Source organism: Accipiter gentilis, chromosome 23 (genome assembly GCF_929443795.1).
Source record: "Accipiter gentilis chromosome 23, bAccGen1.1, whole genome shotgun sequence".
NCBI classification, from domain to species: Eukaryota; Metazoa; Chordata; class Aves; order Accipitriformes; family Accipitridae; genus Astur; species Astur gentilis.
This window is the reverse complement of record NC_064902.1, coordinates 9,448,492-9,468,913: the sequence shown is the minus strand read 5'-3', so window position 1 is coordinate 9,468,913 and position 20,422 is coordinate 9,448,492. Positions and strand designations below refer to the sequence as shown.

At 37.5% G+C, this 20,422-nt stretch overlaps 1 protein-coding gene across 1 annotated transcript in view; it reads right to left on the bottom strand.

Moving 5' to 3' along the window:
• Window positions 1-20,422, bottom strand: part of CACNA2D3 (calcium voltage-gated channel auxiliary subunit alpha2delta 3) — a 479,329-nt gene that overhangs the window by 114,177 nt on the left and 344,730 nt on the right. The window contains exons 15-17 of the mRNA XM_049826767.1: window positions 10,697-10,768; window positions 9,826-9,906; window positions 5,575-5,649 (exon numbers count right to left, since the gene is read on the bottom strand). Of these exons, the coding sequence (XP_049682724.1) occupies window positions 5,575-5,649; window positions 9,826-9,906; window positions 10,697-10,768 (228 nt within the window). The remainder of the gene's footprint in view (window positions 1-5,574; window positions 5,650-9,825; window positions 9,907-10,696; window positions 10,769-20,422) is intronic.

Genomic DNA, 20,422 nt, shown 5'->3' with positions numbered 1-20,422 from the left:
AAGCAGGTTTCCTCTGGCATCAACATTTAACAGACTACACAATGACAGTTACAGTAATGAGTGATCAGTCACAATTAATATGGTGGTTGGTTTTAAGTGTATGTAAAAAGTATGTATCGCTTTTTTATTACTTTTCCTTTACATTCAGTAAACTCATTTCTTTGGCAAACCATACCATCATCAGGACATATTTTGCATTTTAAAATTTAATGGAGTAACACCTAGCACACTGCAAGTGCTAACAGGATACTGAAAAGTAAGCAATTAAATCTGACATAACTGTTGTTGAGAAAAGCTTTCTCTTCACGTACATATTTTGAGTGTGTGTAAGGAGCCTCAGAAATCAAGTTACTGTCTTGAAAATCTCAAAATTCACTTCTGAATTCCCAAACAATTCTTTTTTTTCCCGCTAAACAGTAAGTTGTGGTTTTTAAACTAAATACAAACTTCAGAATTACATCATACAATTTAAAATAGTCTCTCATGGAAAATAAAATACTACTCTGTAAAAATACAGACTTTTAATCAAGATGCAGCATATAGGAGCATCTGATAGAGCAATATTTTTAAAAAAATTGAAACATCATTACCATCAGCTATAGTTTCTTGAGTTACTAGGGGAGTATTTTTTGATAGGAAATGCACCCTAGACCGGGTATAACATGTAAAAACATTTAAAACGTACTAACCCGTTACGTTATTTGAAAAAACGACAACAAAAAAAAAGGCTTTGAAATACCGCAGAAAGATGACAAAGGCGTTTTGTCATTGAAATCCCGGTTGGGATGAGTTTCTGGATTCTAACACTGCGGGACCATACGCCGCCCCCCCGCCTGCAGCAGCACACCTCCGGCCGGCGGGGAGGGGCGGGGCGGGGCGGGGCGGGGCACCGCCCGCCGCGCGCCCTGGGCGGTGCTGGGGCGCCACCGCATGGCGGCCTCCCCGCAGCGCAGCCGCGGGCGGCTCCAGCCCGCCCCGCCCCGCCCTCCGCGCCGCCCGGGCCGGAGGGGGACGCCGGCCAGACCGCGGGTTCGGGGCCCGCTCCGGGACGGGTGGCGGCGGCGGCGGCGGTGGCGGGGGAAGGTGACAGACGGGACGGCTGGTCAGCGCTGGGAGAATGGGATGGCACGGCCTAAGGCGGATGGGGGAAGGGAGGTAAAACCAGAGTTTCTGTGTGTGTGAAACATAGAGGTCATTTACGCTCGGTCATTTAACCGGCGAGGCCCCGCAAGCCATCTCGTTTTACTCCCCAGCAGGAATTTCCAGGGGATTCCTTATTGCCCGATTATCAGGATTTATTAAGTTGTTTGTCAAGACTCATCGCTCCAGTGATGTCTTTTTGAGAAGAATGTAACCAAAGGTTCTTTCAGGTCCCACTATGGCAACAGTCACCCCCGAAAACTTGCAGCCAGCACCGAGTTGGAAGCCTGGGGGCTGCTTCAGCAGCTGCCACAAACCTCTCCAAGTAGCTCCTAGGTCCCTAGAAAGTACTTTCCTCTTCGTCCTTCAGTTACTCCTACCAGCTGCCCATGCGCACGCAACCTGTCATCCTAACTGAGAGCCAAGTTTATTCAAAAAATGCAGAAGAAACAAGAGAGGAAATCTCCAAGAAAAACATTTTTAAACATAAGCCCAATAGGATAATCAGCACGAAAATGTAGCTAGCTTAATGATTAAATATACTGCTCAGCATCAGATAAAAATCTGGTGCAACAGGAAGCGCTCTTCCTCGGCGACTGTTTGCGATCCTGCCTGTCTGCTCAGGGTCCCGTAAGACAATGCCTTAAAAAGCAGTATGTCAGCTTCAGAACTAACAGCTATGGCCGCTGGGTTAGTAACTCAGGAGCCTAGTAATATTCTAGCTTTACATCAGCACCTGAAAATACAATAGCAATATCAACCAGCCTGGATCAAGTCAGTAATTGACGTAAATCGAACATAACCTCTAACCCTCCCAAATAATTTTAGAAAATATCTTCGGTGAACTAATTCCAGTCCTACACGCCTATTCTCACATACTTATTGTCACAAATTTCACGGAATGTTTTGCCACTAGTTGCAATAGTTTCAGGATTCAGCCTGCAATATTAATCTAAGGGCCCAAGCCAGCAATCACTTCACTCTCAAAAACTCCACTGAAGTCAACACAAGACTCCCATTACGCACTACTGACAGAAACCAGAGGTAAAAATGACTCTTCCAAAAAAATTAAATGAACAGACCGTGAATATATCACAATGAGTTCCCTGTAGCTGACAGGTTATGGGCTACTGCCCAACATTTTGATTTTAAGAAGAGAGACTGTTGTATAAGGTAATGAAATAAGTGCCTTCAAGATGTACTCTGGGGCGAGGAATAGTAACAGAAAACCTACCCTCTTCCTCATTAAAACATGCCACCAGAACAGAAATAAGGAAAGAGGATAACACCCATTGTCAGTCTCACTTAAAGCTATCCACTGTTCCTGGATTTCATTACCTTCTGTTTATTAAAACATCTATTCTGTAATGAATAAATACTAAAATTTTTGAAGGAAGTAATTTTCCATAAGAAAAAAGGAACAGGACAGCAAATGCATGTGTTGTAAAACTCCTGCGATGCAGATAGGGAACTTTCAAATATATATTCCTATGGCTTGCAAATACAGGCTGTCAGGTGTACCTGCGATACCTGCAGATTAAAAAAACATTTTTAGGAATCAAGACCAAGTCATGGGTTTAGTATTATGAAAATTGGGGAATGCTATATAAAACAATGCATTTATATCCAATTTAGAATGGGATATTAAAAAAACCACATGGATTTGAATACATACAGAGATAAGAAAAAATATTCTGAAGGTAGTGGGCAACCATGAACTAAAAAACAATCCCCTATCATATTTTCCATTGCAACAGCTAAAAATTTTGAAGACAACTTCTCCCCACACTAGCATTTCCCAGCAAAAAAAAAAAAAAAGTTTAACATAAAAAGTTTAACATTAAAGCACAACAACATTTATTTCAGTATTTAACTACTGAGGTAAATTAACATAACTAGTCCAATATAAATTTTCAAACAGTAAATTGTAGGAAAAGATACAGAATGCTATGACAGTCAAATCTACTCAGTGTGCTTGTAACTTTGGCTCTTTTAAGCAATTTTTAGGTTATGCCTACGGTGCAGCTGGATATGAGATAAAAGCAAAATTACACAAATAGTCACTTAACATGGACAAGGTAGCTGAGGTAACAAAGCAGTGAAGATGCAGCAGAAGAGACCTAATGGTGCATTAAAAATCTTTCCATATCATCCAGGTGCTCTAAGGAGGTTTTGTACAGCCCCTATGGCTGCCTCTTCTCTGCCATGGTTACCAAATAAAGCTCAGCAGGCAATCTCAGTCAGAAAAGGAAAGAACGTGGAAGAATAGATAAATAAGAGGTCAGAAAAATACAGAGGACATGACAACAAAATGTCAAAATGCAGAAAAGTAAGAATAGAAAAACATTACATCAAGACCGAAAATATTGGTTGTTTATTGTGACGAGAAGATTCAATGAAATAACAGTCACAAATTATTACACAAAGTATGAAATGGAAAAGAAAAATAGATCCGGTGCTTCTGCTTTCCATATTCATAACATAGAAACTACTTTTAATAAAATTTAAAAATCTAATTCAAAATAAAAACTGTGCATATAATGGTTACAATAGAAAAAAATCACTACTGTGACAAGTCAAGCAGACTGCCGAAAACGAGTACATTAGTATGGATAACAGAAGCACCCACTCTAATAAGTTTTACTGTTAAAATGTCAGAACCAAATGTCTATGAGCAGAAACCTATCTGAAACTCTTAAAAGTTATACTGACTGCTGCAAGATTTTCCACATCCTCTTACTCAGTTCCTGCATCTTCCTCGGGAACAATCTCATGTTGGACACTGCTGAAAATGGGAGTCTGGACTAGATGGGTCTAGCTGTGGTGAATCAATCTCATAAATCCTACACTTACATACTTCTCGAGTACAAAATCTCTTGTAGAGACAAAACACATTTTGACTGAGGGGTGAAATGCTTAGGTATCGATTTAGAGTTTTCCACCTTCCTTAAGAGTAAACTGCTTCTACTGAGCCTGGAAGTTTTTCACTCCCTAACGTTTATAGATTTAGGTAGCAGAGGTCCTAATTCCCATAAAAAAAGAAGATACAAATTCATCATTATGAGAAGTCATCTGTGGGGAGTGTAGAGGTGAAAAAACCTGGTCCCTGGAGCATTTTAATTTAACTGACTGGGGTCTAAGCTGCCTATACCTGGATATATAGCTTTAGTGACTCACCACTGGAATGGTAAAAAAGCCAATGGGATAATTTGCAAGAGCTCTTTCTGAGAATCGTATTGCTTATTGGTCAGTAATTTGCCAAATTTTCTACAGGTATTGTCTTCCTTTCCACTGCTGTGAAAAATTCTACCATCCAGAATCACGGCTGATATACTTAGAAGAAAAATGGCAACTAAACCATTTATTTTAAAATTCCTTCCAAGATACTATAATGTCTGCTTTGCCATTAGATTGACTGTCCATTTTACAGTGAAGTTACTGAGATAATGTTTTCCATTCACCCATGGAAGTCCCCCTGTTGAACTTTTCATAAGCTCTACTCCAGCTAAAAAAAAAATAATGGGGAAACAATAAGTGCAAATACAAATGCTAATTAAGTGTGTAATTCCTAGCCCAAATCTTAGAAAGATGAATTCTTTTGCTGAATGAAAACCTCAGATATGCTAATGACTTAACAAATCATGCTTTTCAATAATTTTATTTTTATGTGGAATTATGCATCCAATTAATATTTCTGTTTTCTACTGAAATATTGTTGAAAACAGGCATTACTTGAAGTGCCTGCATGAGAAATACATATGGCATCCATGTGTATACAGCAGTGGAATTATTGATACCGATGCTTTGCTAAGAGTTGATAGTGATGGAACGCTTGCAAGTGCTGTTCCTAAACAATGATGCAATCAAGAATGTACCAGTTCTCTAGGGTGTTAAGTTGATAAACATTTACATAACAGGCACTTCTATTTTTCTTGCTGCGATTAATGCAAACAAGATGATAAAAGAAACTAAAGGTAAAATTTGCTGGTATTTCTCTTTTAGTACAAAAATCCCTTGTGCTGCTATTTTGCTTAAGAATATGCTTTACTGAAATTTCTGCACATATATTGAATTAGCTTTAACAATTTAACATGACAAATAGGGGTTATTACATAGCAATAGAGCATTCCAGCATTCCGTTTCAATGTAAAATGAACATAATTATAGCAATTTTTGGCTTTGCCATTTTGCAGTAATGGAAGCCTGCATCTTTTGCAGAAACAACTTGTATATTTATTTTCCTTCATTTTTTTCATGCTAACCTTTGTTTCCAGAGGTAAATTTACCAAGAATTATAATGTGTTATAAACCAATATAAAGCAACTGGTCTGTTGTGTTTAATTTTTTTAATGAATATGACATTATTCACCCTAAAAGCAAAACAAACGTAACACATATAGCTAAATAAAATAGATCTGTAAATAGTGTTCTTACCAAAGGCCTCAGTTCTGGATGAGTCAAAATATATCCATTGTTTGTAATTGCAAAAGCGTACCCATGAATACCTAACTGTAAGAGTAAATGAGAAAGAAATATTAATTAGTATGGTCTCCAGTAAATTCTTAAACAAAAAACCAGGCAAGAATTTAGTTATCCAGGGCTTAAAGCTGGCATTCATAACCATTATCCACATAGTATTTCATTATAACGTATGCAAAGCTCTGATCCTTGACATTTTGTGAAAATGAGAACCTGTCATTGTGATGAATTCAGCATACAGCACAATCTTAAAATGTCACACAAGCTTTGCTATCTAGGGCACTTATTTCTACGTGCTTTCGAATGAATTAGATATACACATATATATGAGTCACCATAGCATGTGGCATACACCATAGCACGTGCCAAAGCAAAGGGATACTGGAATTTAGTAAATTCACATATTCCCAGGAGTGGCTAGGTTCAGCTGACTTCACTCCTTCAAGAAATGTTGTAAAAGAATCATTTAAATCATTGGTACTGAATGTACAGTTACAGCGAGCAAGCAGTGGCCTGTCATATGTGATATTTACATCTTCCCATCCTAAAGGCATTTTACCTCTCTGTTAATTCAAGTTCATCTGGAGCCACAGAAGGCGGCATACTTCTACTAAAGAAACTCCTGTAAGTTGACATATTTGTACCGGGTGGAACTATGGGAGATCATTTGAGAGCAATGAAATGCTTTATGAGGCCTAACGGTATACGTAACCAAATTTAGCACTGTACTTACGGAAATAACAATTCTACTCTTTTAAAAATATGCCTATTACACAGTTGATTGCACCCACTGAATGCAATAAATGTACCTCCAAATCATTCATGCGGTCATTCAAACATCCCGTCTTAACATAAACTTGCTGCCAATGGAGAACCTTTCTGCAGCTTCAGTACGTAACTTTTACCACGCGAAGAGTACGCATCTCACTATACTTTCTCACCCATTTTTTTCAATTCTGCATTAATGTAATGTAACACCCCATGTATCTTTATTTAAGCATCTTGATGCACTGAAGTATTAAAAAACAAGCAAACAAACCCAAAACTCCAGAATTATCTTGCCTTGGTATTTACATTTCACTACTAACAACCTTTTTATTTTACTTCAGTACATTCTTAAATGCTTTGCTGAAGTGGGTCCTTAGGAATTTGTCTGGCATAATGCAACGTGAGCAAGGTTGACAAGTCAGAATCATTTCTAAGAGGCAAGTAGGACAGCAAGTCTGTTGGCTTCTGTAATTTTCTGGAAATATAAAGCAGACTATGATATTATGGCAAGGTCACAGAGAAAACATACCAGGTTGATTTATACTGTCTCTCTGTGAATGCTTGTATATGGTCAACTGTATCTGCCGTATAGAAGATTGTTTCATAAATTAGCAGTTTTCCTAAAGCAATAAACTTCAATGAAAATAATAGAAGGTGATACGTTCTTGGCATCTCTTCATAAAGGAGGGATAACAAAAATAATAACAGTGGACATATTTTACCTATTATAGTATGACAACTGAACTAGCTGTTGGCTAAATATCAGATCTCAAGTATAACTGTCTGCGTTGATAACTGCAGAATGACATCCAAGCAAGGGAAGTCAGGTAAGGAAACAAATGTGGGTGGTATACTTCACAGGAAAAAAACGTATTTGCCTATTTGAAGCATACTCAGACTTGTAGTATTTTATTGTGTGTTGTGCAGAATGTGAAACTGCACACTCTCTGCACTTAAAATGCTTTGGTTTGAGAGATACTACCACTTACAGCAGTATTGGCATTTTAAACCTCGAACTCTGTCTCTAAATGACAGATTCAGAAACGAAAAACCTTTTTCTAACTGCTATAAAATGCCACATGAAAACTAAGTATTACTAAATCCAACCCTACCTTATTCAGGAGAAACTGCCACTGACATCTGGGGAAGTTTAGTCTAGATAATGACTGCTGAAAATAGGTTATTGTTATTATTCATCTTCCTCAGCATAAAATCCACCTCATCCAAGCTGAGAGAATTCCAGGTCAGCAGAATTCTATTTCGAACCAATCATTTTATATTCCTGTGTGAATTTTATTTCATATGCTGCCTCTACAGGAATGGGTCCCAGGGGTGATTATGCTCTTGCAATTGCATGGTCTTTTTACTGTTCAGAAATGTTTATGGTATGTGAGACTGGAAGTTATAACTCAAGTGATTTCACTAACCTAACTGTATTGCATGATATTGGTGCCTCCTGCAATAATCCTCTCTTGCATTACATCCTGCAATATAAAATGTACCTTCAAATAAAAAGTCTAATATTCAGAAAGAGGATCGCATATTACTTCCACAGAAAACTAAGTCTTAAAAATTATAATATCATATGACAAAACCAGAAATTTTAATTTTCCTGCCTATCTGCTCCTTTTCTGAATCACTCTAACTCTGCTGCAATACCTGTTATTCAGGCCCCACACTCTCTCTAGGTTCTTGCATTCAGAGAATGTCCAAATCTCACAGTTGACTTCTGAATAACATCGCTGCGATATCGCCCTTTCTAGCCAGCCATGCACAGCCAGGCCTTCCTTGCTGCCATTACTACAACATTGTTCTTCCTTCTCATTACAAATGAAACTTGCTCTACCCGTAGCTCCGTAGAAGGCTGCCTCAAAGATTGTTTGCAGTGCTCCAAATTTTGCTCCTTTCTCTTCCACCTTCTACTGATTCTGTATTTTTGCATACAGAAAAGTAATATATAAGTTGCGGTTAACTAACTCTGGTGGTTAGTGCACGGAGACTGTTCTCTGTTATTTATCCTGACCAGGAATGTCTCTGTTCACCATGTTCTGATATCAGGATGTAGTCATCTGCTGCCTCTTCCCATAGTCTGCAAACTTTTTTCCAGCTGGGACAGCCTTTCTGTTCTGTTTGCATAGCGTCTAGCCTAGTGGGATCCGGATTCCAGGAAATTACTCCAATACACCTTATCAACATTATTGCCAGTATTTTATGCAATATTTTTATCAAATTGTCATTTAACTTAAACTTCCCAGTTACTGCATATTGATCTACAAAATAATTTGGTAACTGCTAATGTATTCAAAATTAGAAAGAAAAACAATAGGAGGATTTTTTTTCCTCCTAACTAGAATTATCTACAAAACCACGTAGGAATATTTAAAGGCACTTACAACTCAGCTTATTCCTCCACCCTGTTAGAAATCAGCAAATGAGAGCATGGCAGCCAATTAAGAGGAAGGTATGACATAAAAATTTACGCTCCGTACAGGCACGTGTCAAAATGTAGCTTTTCCAATAGCTGGCCTCTTTAGCAAAGGCTATCTATGGTACTGTGTTATGTGCTTATTTGTCTCGCAAAAAAATTCTGCTAGGCATTAACTGGAAAACATTCATTTAATTTTCATTCGTGAATAAAAGAACACTATAGTAAAGCATTCCAGACATAGAGAAGTGGTGAAATACTAATGAATTTCATCAAATTTAAATGAAAAGTAATTATATCTTTGTATTTGCCCGAAGCCTACTTTTACTGAGTTACAAACGTTTCACAATAGATGAAATGCATCAAATTTTGAAAACTTTTATGATAATTATTTTGTAAGAATTTTATAGTAGAGTTGTCTCTGTCTTTGGAAAAGTAAGTAGAGGGAAATATCTAGCAAATACTGGGTAGGAGAGAAGGAATCACTAGTCTGGTTAGGCAGGAACGTGTTCAAGTTCCTGAAATGTGCCACTTGCTTTAATTCAAAAAGATTACCAATCTGGGGCATGGACTTGGGACAGGAAGGGCTACACGCTGGCAGGAAGCCAGGATAGATTAAGGATAAGGATAAGGTTAAGGATAGATTTTTTGGTATGGTTTTCATACAAAGTTATGCAAATGTTCAGCATGAATTTCTGGTTATTTTGTGTGGTATTCTGGTTATATTGTGTGGTTTAATCATTTCACTGATTTTATTACGGACAATACTTAATATTACCTTCTAGAGCGCATCATGATCTGCAAAAATGTGAAGATCAAGCCACATGTTAATTTTGCTGTTAAAAACTGAACTTCATCTCAGGGCCAATGACATTTAGCCATCACACTACAGAGCTAAAATTCCTGAGGAAAACAAGTGAAATAATGGAGCTACATCCGTATAAAAAATAGTAACATACTAAATAAATTATATAATACTGAGTATAAAGGACATATTATCATTTGTGTATTACCTTGTATTTTGGAATAGTTTTTAAAAGCTCTTTAACTGGAACATCTGTGCCAACTACTCCCAGAAGAATCCCTTTAGATCTCTGAAAAGAACAATAAAAGATGCACTCAGAACCACAATAATAATGAACATTCTTACAGCTCATTTCACATTGCAGCTACTCTGCAGAAGTGAATAGATAACAGAAAAATTATTTTAAAAGTGGTGAAAGCAGACGGTGGTACAACTCATCTGATCAAATAGTCATTTAATCAATAATATTGCTCCTTTCTGTTCACATAGAAAAGGCATGCAAACTTTTGATAGCTATAGAGTCCCTCAACAAAACTTCCTCATGCAAAATAGTTTTTTGAATTAAAAACTACTGTTAAAAATATGTTACTCCCTTCTTTCCCAATTTCTCCTGCCGTTTGATAAACAAAAGAGAAAGATTATGAATTAAGGAGAAAGTACATGTAATTTTCTTTAATAACCTATTGCATTATTAAAGATAAACAGATATATACGTAATATACATATGACTAATTAAATTCTGAGTCCATGAAATAGAAGCATATCGTTGCAAAGAAGGAAAGGCTATAGATTATTTGCTGTGAAAAGGTAATAGAGAAGTAAGAAAACCCTAAGGCCTAGCATCATCCGAGATTTTCTCTTAGGCATAGGGCTTTATTATTTTACTATGGTTTCTAGAGTATAGTTCTTTGGGATTCTTTGTCCACATTTTTGTGCTAACAAAGGGATACTAACTGCAGACAAAGTAAGAAGAGGAGAAGAAAAATCTTTAGAGTTGGCTAAAATGTTATTAGGTCCCTGAAAGCAACTTCACTGCAGTCACCCCATTATCACATGACAGAAACAGTCTGAGTACTTACAGTCTCATTTTGCTTACTAAATACTGGCATGGCAACAGTTGTCATCAACACCAATCCCTGATCATCAGCAAGCTATATTTGAAAAAGAAATATTACCTCTAAGAACTAAGGAACAATTACAGACATGCGATTGCATTTTTCAGTTACATTCTCTCCATTTTAAATGAGATAAAGCACTTTATCTACATGGCGCGTATGTAGTTAGACTGACAGTCAGTTCAGCGCAGCCCAGCCCAGCCCCAGCCCCAGCTGAACTACAGCAGCTCTGCCCATCCCACCAGCTGCATTGGTGGGAAAGATGCCTCATCTTCGTTCCTACTGCAGTCTCCCATGAGAGATACAAGGGGCTGAAATGTGGATCGTGGAAGCAGAATGTGCAGTAGCAAAGCAGCTGGAGCTCTGTTCTACATCTTTCCCAGCGTCAGCTCTGCTAACATTGCCTCAGGCTGTTTTCTCCCAGCAAGGAACAAGAGGCCATGAGTTGCATGCACTTTGTTCTGGTCCAGACTGAGATCTCATCAGCTGACGCAGCGGCAGAAAGGATGACAGCCAGTGAGGATCCCAGGAGCATCTTTGCTCCATCCGGTCTCAGTTTGCTGGACAAAGAGGTGGCATGAAGCATTAGCTGATTCTGCGCATCAGTTTTCAACACATTTCTTCCATTTAGGGAGAAAACAGATCTCCTGACCTTGGTTCCATTCAAGAGAATGCTTACCATCGGCCACAGGAGAGTGCCATTGCTCAGACTATCATCTCTTCACTCGTTGTGCCCTCTGGCCAGTCTGTATCTTTGCCATAAGGCAAAGGCTAACTGTGATGCTCAAGGCAAGCACTGCTCTGTGTGCCCGTAGATCTTCACCAGCTACATATGAAAGATAACTCAAGCAGGAAGCTGAGAGTTACTGTTAAACTCTTTCTGCCCTTATAATTTGGGAAGAGGTGTAAAGTTGAAGAGGCTTAGCCAACAGTTAAAAGCATGGCATATCCAGTTATAATCACAACTAGAGATTTTGTAGAACACAAAGTCTCCTTTGTTGCATCTGTTTAGCTAAATGGACAAGGCAATAGAGATGATCTTCCTGACAAATACTGTAGGTGACAGTCATGCCCAATTGCAGCTGCGATATTCTCCTACTAGCCTTACATCAGTATCGTGTTTTCTGTACTCAGGCAGTATTTCTAGTACATTTTTTTGAGAACTGCTGCAATTTTGACTTTTTGTTAACAAAGCTTTTGTTATTAATGGAGCAACAGCTATCAACTCCCCAAATTTTCAGAACACAGGTCATACGTTATGCCCAAGATATTTTATGAAGCACGTTTCATATTAACAAATCAGACAAAACCTAGAACTTCACGTGTCTGCTTCAGGAAGGTGTCAGTTTCCCAAACAAGTACGTTTCCTGAAGCATGGCACTATCTCATGGTGAGAAGGAGTGTTTGCAGACATCAGACTGGAACACAAATGGGGCTTAGGATCAACAAGGTTTACATCTGATAAGGAATCAATAGGGACATGAGGTGGAACCAACTTATGATCACGTTTGCTTTTTTGTTGTTGTTTTCCTCTTTAATAGGAAGAGATATTTCCAGCCCTGATATAATCCTTGATCTATTAAGCAATAGTAAGTTATTAAACAAAACAACCAACAAAAGACCCAAAATCAACTCAGCAAAACACTGGGAGTTTAAAGGTGGCACTTGAAAGTCAAATGCGGCTGAACTAGTGTAAGAATTTACTCTCCTTGGCCAGAGTAGTACAGTTAAGCGCGCTGACATGATTTGTATGGAGAGGAGCCTTCTGTGGCATGACAGTCAATAGTCCCAAACACATGTACACCAGGAAGTGAAAAAGCATTCAGCTGATTATGGGGTGACATCTTGGAGTGATTAGAGATTGTATATGATTGCCCAGGGTTGTTCTTCTCTGACATTATGTATTTGTCAAGTATCAGTATGGTATTATTTTACAAGTCAGCTCACTCTCAAGTGATTACTAGAAACAATTTATTGGATAGGATGCCAGCCAAGGGACTGTCAGTAAAGTTTTAGGGTGTTTGAAATTCTTTAAATGGAGAAAAAAAAGTCTGGAGTTCCTGGAAAATTCTGAGAACAGGTCATTAACTCTCAAAACTAACTATGAAAGCATGCAGGGAATGATTGCCATGTAGTTACATCTACAAGTACCACTGACGGTTGGCTGACTCAGTCATTTCTATAGAAGTGCAATCTTACGGTCCAGCCTGTTTGGTTTTTTGTTTGTTTGGCAGATGAACAGGTTGTTGGCCACTTCCGTAAGTGGAGTCAGCAAATAACTGGATGATAGATGACTCGTATTTGCGATGTTTCACTGAGTGACCAACTCAAGCTGCGGTATTTGCTTCACAAAAATGGTTAGATCGTGAGGAATTATCTGCTGGGGAGGAGCACAGCTTTATTCCCTGGGCAATGACATTTTGGCAGAAATACTTTGAAATAGTAGAATGTTAGCCACTGGGTATTTCTGCTAAGACAATTAATGCTAGAGTCCATTAATAAATTGCAAAGGAAGCCATGATCTAGGTATTTTGCATTGTTGCTTTGCAAGTCCAACAATTTCTTACATATAGCAGAACTCTGTAACACCTCATGCAAGTGTTTGAAAAATTCAGTGATTCTGAGAAAAAAAACAGTAATATGCTCTCTAATCACTGATAAAACTTCAACTTGCATTAGTTACATTCAGAATGAACATGTACTACTGATATCCTCAGGACTGGCTAGGATATTTTTTTTTTAATCATCAGCAAATACTTAATTAGAAGTTAATGCTTAATGAAAAATGTTAAATATCACAAACTCAGAATAACAAAATCAATATATAATGATAGTCTCTGAATGGCTGTACTAAATTTAACAGTTCAGATTATTGTGTAATTAGTAATAAATGTTTTGGTTACTCAACTATTATGTTTTTCCCCAAAAGAAAATATAGACAATCCTTATGATTCCCAAACTCATCAACTGGACATCACAAAGTCATAGGCTCAGAAAAGAATTATGTAGGCGTGTAAAAAAAAAAAAAAAGAAAACCAAAAAAAACCACCTGTAGTCAAATATTTCTTACCAGAAACATCTTGAACAGTAATTTTTTTTAAAATTTCCTTTTTAATAAGCACAAAATGCATTTTTCTAAGCAGGCAACAAATAACTTGGTTACACATAGAACCAGGAGTTTTCTTAGTGTTACTGGCAAATACAGAGAATGATACTTATCCTAATATAATGCAATAACGTCACCAGATGGATGGTGACGAGTTACATATAATGAAGAGTCCTTGGGAATGACTGAAAAGTGAAGCACCATGAACTTAATCTTCAAATAGGCTGTACCTTATCCAATTTTGTCCTTCCAGTCTCTTAGGAGTAACTAATATGAGTAACTAATACTAATAGTTACTGCCATTTTTACAAAGGTATGCTTTATGTGGCATAATCGTTCTCTACAGTCTTCTGATTCAAAATTGTTTAAAGCTACATGCTAAGCTTACTTGGTTCATCCTTACTAACCCCACATATTCTGGGGTTTGGTGGGGTTCAAGGGAAACAAAGAGTAAGGTTTGACAAAAATATATACACAAAATATTATGTTTGTTATGTATCTAGTTTCTCCTGAAACAAAATGTTGCTGGCAGATCAATTGTGTTCACAAATAAGGATTAATTTGGACCAAAGTTCACGCAAATGTTGGAAATTCATTAGTGGCAGAGCCACTAACTTTCAATTCTGCCAACACCCTATTTTGAATTCTTATTCTGTTCTCAAAGAAAACCCTCTGTTTCTTTTCTTCCCTTCTACTCCTATACTGGGGTTTTTTTCCAATGTTTCAGAACGTCTCTCTGCACATCATTCTAAGTATTAACAAATCAAGCTCTTTTCTATTTCTTCTATCTTTATGTCCCTCATAAGCATTTAGGCTTATTCTTTACCTGGGACACCATATTAGTTAACACACATAGGCTCTGGCTGACATTAAAGTCCTGTCTCTTACCTATTTAGCAACATATGAATTACTGTATTTTTATTTCCATCAAGTGGTTACATAATATCAAGAAAAAGGCAAGGAAACAAAAGCTGCTTCATCCCCAACCCTCCAGGAAAATAAAAATTCCACTGGCAAGCTCCAACACTTCAGGCTACCAACAGATGTGAACTAAGGAAAAGGTATGTGCTTTGAAGTGCCTTTCAGAACATTTTATTGCTCAGTATTTTTTGCTATAAAATTAAACAATATAAGAAGCAGCATTGAAATGCATCTAAACACTTCCCAGATTCAGTACAACATCCTGCAGGGTAAAAGATGGAACCAAATCAAAACTGGTGGAATACTACAAAAATAGTTTCAAATAATGGATTTGTTAGATATTGCTGCCATTTCCTAGGGACGAAATTTTCAAACGTGCTTCAGGAAGTTTAGTTTCCAAATACCACTGACCTCTGCCAGGAATTGGGCATCTAATTTCATTAGGCCTCTGAAAATTCCAGACAGCTATTAATTGTTGTTGCCTTTTTAGGAATATTGGCAAAATAGAACCATAAAGTAATCACTGAAAAACAGTTTAAGAGTTTTAGGCCAGTGATGGTATCTGTGCACTAACTTAGAATGTTGTTCTACTTAAACATATCTGCATAGACTAGCTTGTTATGGTCCCTTGCAATTTTTGAAGAAAGTACTTTCAGAAGTGGATGTGAATTCCAGTTTCTCCAAATTCTTGGGTTTGGATTACTGGAAACAGATGGAAACTAACACAAATAAAAGATAAGAATTCAAGAGCAGTGCTTAAGGCATTGTCTGATGCTTCAGTCAGCAAATTAAAATTAGTCAAATGAAAATTAAATGAGAAAATAAATATAAGGATCCAAAAATTTTGGACAGAAAAATAAAAATGGAAAAACATGCAATAAATTACTCATGGCTTTTTAAAATGTATTACAGATACCAAAGTCACTTTCTTAGAGAGTAATTTCTGAAAAGGCAAATGGGGCCAGGCCTGTATTATTTATTTATATTTATAGAATAAATATTTACTTATATTTACATACACTTTCCTATATTTATTTAGATCTGTATTTATAAATGCACTAACCATCTTAAATGTCTGACATCAGCAAGCATCCACTCTTGCAGAGTAAGTCATCTTCATGCTAAACAATACAGAACTCTGATTACATGCAGTATGGCACTAAGTGCCTGTCCTTTCAGATTTTCCTTACTCTGTTAGATATTTATTCCCCATAGAATAGCAAGAAGTTCCTGCTTTTTCCAAAAGCCAAATTAGCATGTTTACTTGAGCCTTATGCATTTCAAAACAAAACCCTGAGTTTACCTTATCACAGGAATTCTGCAAAGACATTTTATTAAAAAAAAATATTTATCCATCCAAATATTGGAATGTTTTATTTTCAAGCATGGAATGTAATATGGGGAAGTAGGCTGCCTCATAAAACACAGTCGTCCCTGTTGGGGGGGGGGGGGGGGGGGGGGGCAGGGAGAAAAAAAAAATTACCTAAGGTTTAGTTCAGTTTCTTCTGCTCGAATGCAATTATGTTGTTCTCCAACTGATTCATTTTGATTAAGGACTACAGCTGATGAGTGCTGTAATCAGCGTCTCCCTTAATGAATCCGGAAGATACCTTCATGAGAGGAAACATGGATTTGTCTATGCCAGTTTACATACGAGGGCATCTTCCTTCATAAACACAGTCTGTGCTTCCTCTCTAAATTCAGTTCTCTCAAACCTCATTAGTCTTCACTATTCTACTGGTCTGACTAATCTATTGACTAGTATTGGTCTCCCTTTTTCGTCACACAGAATAGGACCAGTGGATGTGTCTGGGAGTCCCCAGCAATGTATGAGACTTGAGTGGCTTCTGCTGTGTACACCAGTGGTTTGATCCTGAATAAATTCTCCACGGTAATGTGAAAGCAACGCGAAGGCTCATGACGGTCCTTCCTGCGGCAAAGGCACGCTACGTACAGGAACCTCGGAACCCAGGCAAACCGTGTATACACAGGCAGAGCTCCTTCGCAGTAAGGTATTTTTTCATATTCAAGTTTCTCCTCTGAAAACCAGAAAAAAGGACTCCTCCCTATGCTGAATGAGCATCTCTTTTTCAGCACTGCCAGTATACGATTAAGTTTTCATATTGCAGCAGCTGTTGTTCCACCAGCCATTTCAAAAATTCTTCCATTTTCTACCTTTCTGCTGAGCTGTTAATTTGTGATTTAGTTCTACATTTGAATACACTACAAATTTCATCTTCTGCTAAGAATATCAACTCACAATAACATAATTCCTTCTGGGGTTTATTAATAAACCAAAAGCAACAAAACAAACCTCAATTTAATTTCTTTCTGAGCTTAGCTTCCACTCAAGATCTTCACTAATTCATTTTCTTTCCTTCTTGCCCTTAGCAGAAGGTATTCCCATCTCTTTTACATCATGAGTGAAACTAGCAGACCTCTTCTGTCAGGTGATTCTAGGAATATTTAAGCGGAACTTGGCCACCATTTAAGCCACATTACGAGAAAAATACAAGGTTACTTTAGCCTCAAAGAGCTATGAAATGCCAGTGATTTGACAGTGCTTGACTGGCTAATGAACATACAAAAATGTGAAATTGGTGCAAGAATTCATGGGAACTTGGTTCAGTGAAATATTAAATGTGTGTCGATTCATGCATATGGGTATACATGCTTATGGGAGACTACTGAACTGTACAGCCCCTCACGTTTCTTATTCCTTCAAGTCTGGAAAGATATCCTCACATAAACACAGGTAGTTTAACTTATTATTCCTATGGCTCTCTAAAACATGGAATTACAATGGTAGAGTAAAAATACATGTATTTAAATGCTTGAGTTCAGTTCATTTGAAGTTTGGATGAATTATGCTACGGAATATTCATTTTCAACATGTTCATCTAATAGTATTGCAAAAAAGTAAGTTCTTGTAGTTCCTCCAACTTGCAGCAGTATGCTTTGTTTCCGAATTGCAAGGCTACTTTGGATGACATTGGCAAGAAAAACTAAAACTAGACCCCCAAAGAAAACACAGAGTTTTCAACTAGATCCCAGGATTTTGTAAGTTATCATCTATGGTCTAGTGGTTTGCCCCAGAAAGTTGTTCTATTGAAAAGACCTAGTGGTAACAGTTTTAGGCAAGAATCTATAAAGGGCCATGGACGCTCAGTCTGATAAAATGCTTAGCAAACAGTAACAAACCTTTCTCAGTCTAAATGACTCATCTGTTTAGAACAAAGAAACAGAACTTACTCTCTGAGAAAGTCACAGATCTGTAATGCCTAGCACTAATAGTTTTATATTTGGAGAAAAACTCCTGTTAGAAATAGATTTAACTGCTACAGTTTTCCCTTTAACTCCTTGCTGAACAGGGTTACGCCCCTCAGAACAACCCCAAATAAATCTCCAGAAACAATAAATACACAAGCATCCACTTACTTCTCACATGAAGCATATAAACCAAAGAGAGTTTAGCCTGACATCTAGGACTTACATCCATCTCCCAGGGCAAAGATTAAGGCAGACTCCAGAATTACTCCAGAAACACATATACAGGAAAGAATATCCATTTCCTTATATGTTTCCATTACGGCAATAGGAATTTGAGAAGGATCCCTGAACCATTTTCCTTTGGAGTGTATAGCCAAGAAGAGTTACAGTAGGTTGTCCAGAATTTCTGACACAGAGTTAGCCGTGTCCGTATCTATTACTGATAATACAATATTATTCTTGTCTACATATATTGTGCAATGATTATAATGAAGCCAAGCTCTGCCAGTGACGGACCAGTGGATATCTCCTGAGATGAAAGAACAAGTAAGGACAGTTACAAAGCCCTTATCCTTTTTTAGATGCTATTCCTGATTTTTTTCAAAGACAATATGCAATACTGTTTCACTTTAGCTGGCTATGAAGTGGTATTTTTATATTGTGTTAAATATACATATTCCCTAAGTGTTACTGATGAATTAAAAAAAAGGCAAAATAAACAATCTACAAATTAATTTAAACAAAAGGCAAATTTGATGGGGTAATTCTACTTTTTGTTGCTAATTTTTGAACTATAACTAGTCACAGAAAGGAAACAAATTTTGAAATCTAAACCTCATATTTTTTCCATTATCTTTCAGAGTTTAGACTTTGTGTTTTAGACAACCACAACTTGTGTCAGGGTTTCTAGAATTTTTTCACCAACTTTCACCATATTAAAAAGATATTAATCCAAGAAAATATTAGATCTGAAACCTCAAAATATCTTTTTTTTTTTTTAATACAGATTCATTATCTCTATTTTTATATATATATATATATATATATATCAGGAAATCCTAGCAGGACTATTCAGCTCAGAATTTAACTTCCATAGTGCTAATTCTATTCAATCTCCATTTCCCAATTTAAACAATGTCTAGCAAAACAAAATAAGAATTTTTTTTTACACTAACTCCTTTGTTGCTTGACATATTCCTCATTTTTGCACTTATATTGGTGTGTAATAACTGCAGTGCATTTCCACAGAACGGGATATCTGTTGCAGCAAACAGTGTCAAGCAAAGTCAGATTCAGCTCCCACCAATTCTGATTCATGAAAACTATCAAATAACCACAACAATGCCCAAATTTGCTCGTAGACTAACCTCTAGCCCAATAAGAATTCTAATTTCCCTGAATCTACAGCATTCCTAGTTGGCTTGTCACCATTCCACAACAGGAGCTTTGATTCCACAATGTTTTTTTTAAAATACCAACAGGCTAAAATGCAGAAAAGGTCCATAAGGCCATTAGCAAAGTCAGAGCTTAAAATTGGAGCTAACATTCTGAATCCAAAACCGAAGCAAGGTTAGGAGATATGATGGGGCTAAACAGAGGCACTTGAGCAACTGTTTGAGGAGGGCTGTGCAGCTATGCTGACACAGGAACCTTTGGTCTGTAAACCTAGAAGGAAATAGGACTTAAAGGACTTGAGCAAGGAAAGAGAAGGTCTGCCGGCATAGCCTATACAGCCTTGTGAAAAAAACAATCGGAAAGTAGGGGAAAAACATTGCTATATTCAGGGGGACTGAAAGTGGGCTGAAACTGTGGGGCATGGGAACACTGCAAACCCTCTGAGACAAGGCACCAGTGTTGAAAGTGGTTGCCACAATGCTGCCGCTGAAACTTTACCCACAACAGACAGCAGTTCCGTGGGGATGTATTTGAAGTATGAGGTGCATGCTGAAGCTTTTCGTTTTTCTTCACTATCCTGTTATAACTTTGCCACCCTCCCAACCCACCTCCCCTCTTCCCATCCCCACTCCACATCGGCTTGCTTCACAAGGTGTTGTCTTCTTCTGTGACTACTGCGCTCTTGCGTGCGGAGTAGAGTCATGAGGCAAGCTGGAAGTGTCAGAGAATTGGAAATTGACCATTTAAATGTGTTTTATATAGGAATAACTATTATTTTGGCTTAGATTCAAATTATGGCCTGGGACAGAATGGGAACCTGTGTGAGTGTAGAAAGTTAGAGAGACATTTCCATGTTTAGCACAAAGAAATGAAACAGCAAAACCCCTCGTATTGTAAAATAGTTACTTAGTTAAAATTTGTAAATTGCTGACTCAAAATTGTTATTAGAAGTCAGCTTGCTTCTTGAGTGAGAGACAGAAATTTGGAAACTAAATTTA